General features: G+C 37.8%; 1 protein-coding gene across 1 annotated transcript; it reads left to right on the top strand.

The window, feature by feature from the left end:
* The first annotated feature begins 674 nt into the window (after positions 1 to 674).
* Positions 675 to 1,341, top strand: LOC121978186. The gene is made up of 2 exons (XM_042530562.1): positions 675 to 695; positions 775 to 1,341. The coding sequence occupies exons 1-2, from the start codon at positions 675 to 677 to the stop codon at positions 1,339 to 1,341; spliced, it is 588 nt and encodes a 195-aa protein (XP_042386496.1).
* Positions 1,342 to 4,748: the final 3,407 nt, after the last annotated feature.

The following is a 4,748-nucleotide window of genomic DNA, read 5'->3' on the forward strand; positions in this document are numbered from 1 at the left end:
TCTTTTAGTTTTTCTTGTTTAGATTGTGTTTAGACTTATTCTGCTTTTGACATCTGGACTTGTATTAGTTTACTTTTGGATATTGCCTATGAGTTTTATTGGCACTATAAGAAAAACCCTCATAGACATCGGTGGAACAACAACGGTTTTAAGCAAAAATCGATGTCTTTGAGTATTTTACACCGGTTTTTCCAAAAATCGGTGTCTATAAGCGTAGATTTTCACTCAGACATCGATTTTTTAAGCCGATGTCTATGAGCGCCTTTTTTCGTTAATAGATACCGATTTTAACAGCAGTTTTTAAAACCCGGTGTATATGATAAAATAAAATAATTTAATTTTCCCACTAATACTTAGCCAAAATTTGCAACACTTCACTCTTCCCTCCAAACCTAAACCTATATCGCGTCGTGCATCGTATACCGTCGCGACGCCACCACCACTTTCCTCCTCACCGTAAGCCGTCCAACCATCTCTCTCAGCTTCATCTCCCTCTTCCCCTTCTTAGATCGACGCCTCTTCCTCTCCCGATCAAGATTGACTCACGACGCATCTCCTCCACTTCCTCCCTTTGGGTAAGAAGAGGAACCCTTCTTCGCATTTCGAGAAAGGAGAGGTGACGAGTTAGTCTTATTTTCTAGGGTTTCAGAGTAGTAGCGGCGGAGGGAGGCAAGATGAAGATGACTAGGGGAAAGGTGATACTAAGTTCCACCGATCCGATGAAGAAGACTTTAAATAGTCATCAAAGAAAATGGAGAAGAACCTTGACTACAGCGGAGCTTCCCCATGGACGCATCAGTGTTCGCGCAGATCGACCCACTCCATTGGATCCTTGACATGAACTCCCTCGTTAGCGATGCCTACCGTGACGTTAGAGAACTCTGTGTGTTTCTCCTCCCGGCTGCGGCTTCCTCCTTCCCACCCGGGAAGGCCCTTGCCGTCCACTTCCATCCCCCTGGTCATCCCTTCCTCTTTTGCGGCGCCATCCACCCTGCCCACCCATCCGCTCTCCTCTCCCTCCCCTGGCCTGACCCTTCCGAAGAACCCCCCATTCTTGACCCTAACCCTAATCCCCTCCAGCTCGCGCTCACCTCCGCCAAGATCGGCGTCTCGGTCAAGGACCTCGCCTCCTTGCCACCCGTCGCTTACGCTGGCGTGGAGACGAAGGCCGAGCGACTCGCTCTTAGGGTTGGCGAGAACCTCTTCAATTTCATGCAGTCCTTCTGCGGGATTGACGGAAGCTGGCTCGTCGTGCCCATGGATATCCTTGACCGGTGGTTCAAGAAGTTCCAGGAGCAAGCCCGGAAGGATCCCAGTTACCTCAAAGATTTCTCCTTGTGACAGACAGGTGAATGCCCAATCCCAAAGGTGCTACTTTTTGCAAGGATCTTTTTCCTTGATGGTATCACGTTTCATATTATATTTTGGTTGCATCTGATTTGCTTGAATTGTATGATACTTCCTCTTTTCACGCCTCTTCATTTTTATGTCTCTCTCAATTAATCCAGGCGGATGATCTTTGATGTCCACTTTAACCGCCCACAATGTGTTTGTTGATTGTCCCCAACCAACTATAAAGCGATTTTGACATTGTTTGAAGTGATAGGATCTCAAGATATTATATATGGCAGGAGAAATAAGCTAAATTTTTCAGTAGTTATTCCATTTTGGATTATTCATCTCATTGAAGTAGTAGCGTCTTTCTAATTTTTAGTGACAATCTAGAAGACGTCAACTAGAACATGCATCAAGAAACACTAAAAGATATCTTAGAACAGATTCTATGTGATCCAGATTCTCTAGAGATCATTTGCCTCATAGAGGTCCAAGTCATTAAGCAATGTGACATACGATTAAGATAACGATAAACATATATATACGTTCAAGTGCTTTTCTACTCTAACTCGGTTTCACTTTTGGAGCATGACCCATTGTAAAAGAGGTGTGAACAGTCTGCTATTGTTCTTACAACTCTAATAAGTTCACAATCTGTAAAAAAAAAAATTCTTCTCTTGTGTGATCTTATTTGAGCTTATGTGTTATCTATATATTTTTTTTAGCTTATTGTAGTGTGTAGGAGAGTGATTTACTCGAAAATTAGCTTATGATTGGAAATTGTTGCATCTCATCTCCTAAGGACCATGTCAAAGTATTGGATAAAAGGGGAAATTTACAAATAGATTTTCATCGAATATCAGTATTGTATGCCAATCTTAAGTATAGTTCATCTTACTTGCGATTTCTTTTTTCATGAGATATTCATATCTTTAATCCAGTTAGGAAGAAAAAACAAAATCCCATATAAATCCTTATTTTACTTGCGATTTTTCATGACATGTGGATCGACATCATTAGTTCAAAAGTAATAACTCCTTTCGGAGACAAACAAAAAATGGGAAGAAAAAACTTCTCATTTGTTTACCTTCAATCCTTATGTTATGCCTTTTTTTAGCTACAAAGGTTTATACTTGATATGGTTATGAGGTGGAGAAACTGCTTGCATTCTATAAACCATCGAGCATTCAAATTGATCCGTATAAATACCTTTGTGATTTATACTAAATGTATGCTTTCTCTCAAAATCTCAAATTAATACTATCCATTATGTTAGGTTGCACACGGTGCTGGCAGTGGACGTCTACAGCGACAAGATCAAGCACCTATTCGACGCGGCAGAGGGGTAAGAAGCCGCGCCCCACCCTTGGGGTGGTCAGATCTAGTTCCACCGCCTCAATATCAAGCACGACTCCAGGCTCGAATGCCTCATCAAGATGTCGGATTAATCTGGCGGCAATCTACACTCCTGCTGATTATCACACCCGCCCACTAGACACCATCTTCAGTAATTTCATTGATGCTCTCCCAGTTGTTAGTTTTGAGACCCCTGGGCTTGTTCATTTCCAGTTGAATCCTTTTTGTACTCTTCTTTGGTATTGATTTAGTTTATTGTGGCATGTGCAAGTTAGGTATTGCTCAGAAAACAACAAGCGCCTCATTCACTTCTCAACATGTGAAGTGTATGGGAAAATGATAGGAAGCTTCCTACCCAATGATCATCCTCTTAGAAAGGTATCATTGGCATTTCTACATTTGAGATGCTATAAATTAATGAAACCATTTTCTTGATGATACTTTTAATTCTCCATTTCTTAATAACATTGCTTCTCGATGGTAATTCTCCATTAATATTATAACTTTATCAGATGAGTTTAATATCTTGTCGTGCATGGTTATTCCTACTTAGTATGCATGTAGATTTATATGTACATATCTATATATGTGATTTTTCTGTGGTTGAGTCCTCTCTCGACTTTGTCATTTTGTTTCATTTGACTTTATAGTAGTGTGGATTGTGATAAACAATCATCTTTTAAATCCTATGATTGTGTTTATTTTTCTAACCTTAACATATTTTCTATGATAGAACAAGAAAGAAAGGAAGAAGGTGTGTGAGGTTGACATCTTGAAAAAGGATCCTGAGGCTATTCGAGAGCAAATTGAGAAGCTGGAAAGAATGAGTAAGTAATTTGGCCAAGATCTTCTTAAAATTCTTTTTTCACTGATATTGAATGTGGTCTTTTGATCTCATTGGTCTTCAACGTAACAGTTTTCTTTTTACTTTTTTCTAGGCATTCTTATAGTCCTCTTCTTTCTAGATTGAAATTTGATGCTTCTAGAATGATACATAAATAGAGGATCATTATGTTGTTTTCCTTGTTGCCATCTAGTACAATATAAACAAATTCAATGTAATACCTGTAATATCATTTCGAACTAGTTAACTATTTTGAGGCAAATCACTTCTTAGATTTGGATATTCAACAATTCTTTATGTAAAGAAGTCTTGTGAATTGATGAATAGCTTTTGTGTGGTAATGTTGCTGTATTTTATCTGGCTCTATATTTATGTAGTTGCTCACATTTATTGAGGTATCCTGCTAGTGTAGGGAGAATTTCATTTTGCTTTCTAAGACTAACATAAAGCTTTATTGTTGCATTCTCAAAGTTTGCTTTCGAAAAATGTTTTTGCAAAGTGATTAGTACTTGGTTTTACTAACATATTATTTATATGTTTTTACAGTTTATAAATCTCAAGTACTCTACAATTGAAATTGATAAAGTGTGGTTCGAGTGGGCTGAATATATGCTAGATTACATTTGATTATAAAAGGTATTCAATTTTTGAAAGCTTTGGAGGATGCAAGTATTTTTATGGAATGTAATTTGTGGATATGGACTTGATGTGTACAATATATGTTACCTTTTGATGTTGTAAGAAGAATAGTTATGTGTAATTTGTGGATACTGACTTGATGTGCACAATATCTATTCTCTTTTTATGTTGTAAGAAGAATATTTATGTGTTTGTTATATGGATATTGGCTTGGTGTGTTTAGATACATCGGTGCATTTTTATTTGTGATTTTTTTAGTGAATTAATAATATTAACTTAATTTTATGATTTGCTTGATGATAATATTGGTTTTTCACTATTTCAGAAATCGAATTTGTGTCGTTAAACAATACTGATATTACATCGGTTTTCCACTGTTGCAAAACCGATGTCATTAATTAATATTACATCGGTCGTATACTACTGCCAAAACTGGTGTTATTAACATATAATATTACGTCGGTTTTACACCCGATGTCGTTAAGTGATACTACACTGGTTATAATCCGATGTCTAAAATGGCAGACCTTTTACATCGCCTTCATAGACATAGGTCGAAAATATAATAGACAGT

This window comes from Zingiber officinale, chromosome 4B (assembly GCF_018446385.1).
Source record: "Zingiber officinale cultivar Zhangliang chromosome 4B, Zo_v1.1, whole genome shotgun sequence".
Taxonomy (NCBI): domain Eukaryota; kingdom Viridiplantae; phylum Streptophyta; class Magnoliopsida; order Zingiberales; family Zingiberaceae; genus Zingiber; species Zingiber officinale.

What these genes read in the sequence shown, in the direction of transcription:
- LOC121978186 (XM_042530562.1), top strand. Translation starts at nt 675, where the DNA reads ATGAAGATGACTAGGGGAAAG. An exon ending in TGAAGATGACTAGGGGAAAG is followed by an intron (nt 696 to 774) that starts GTGATACTAAGT and finishes CCTTGACTACAG; the next exon opens with CGGAGCTTCCCCATGGACGC.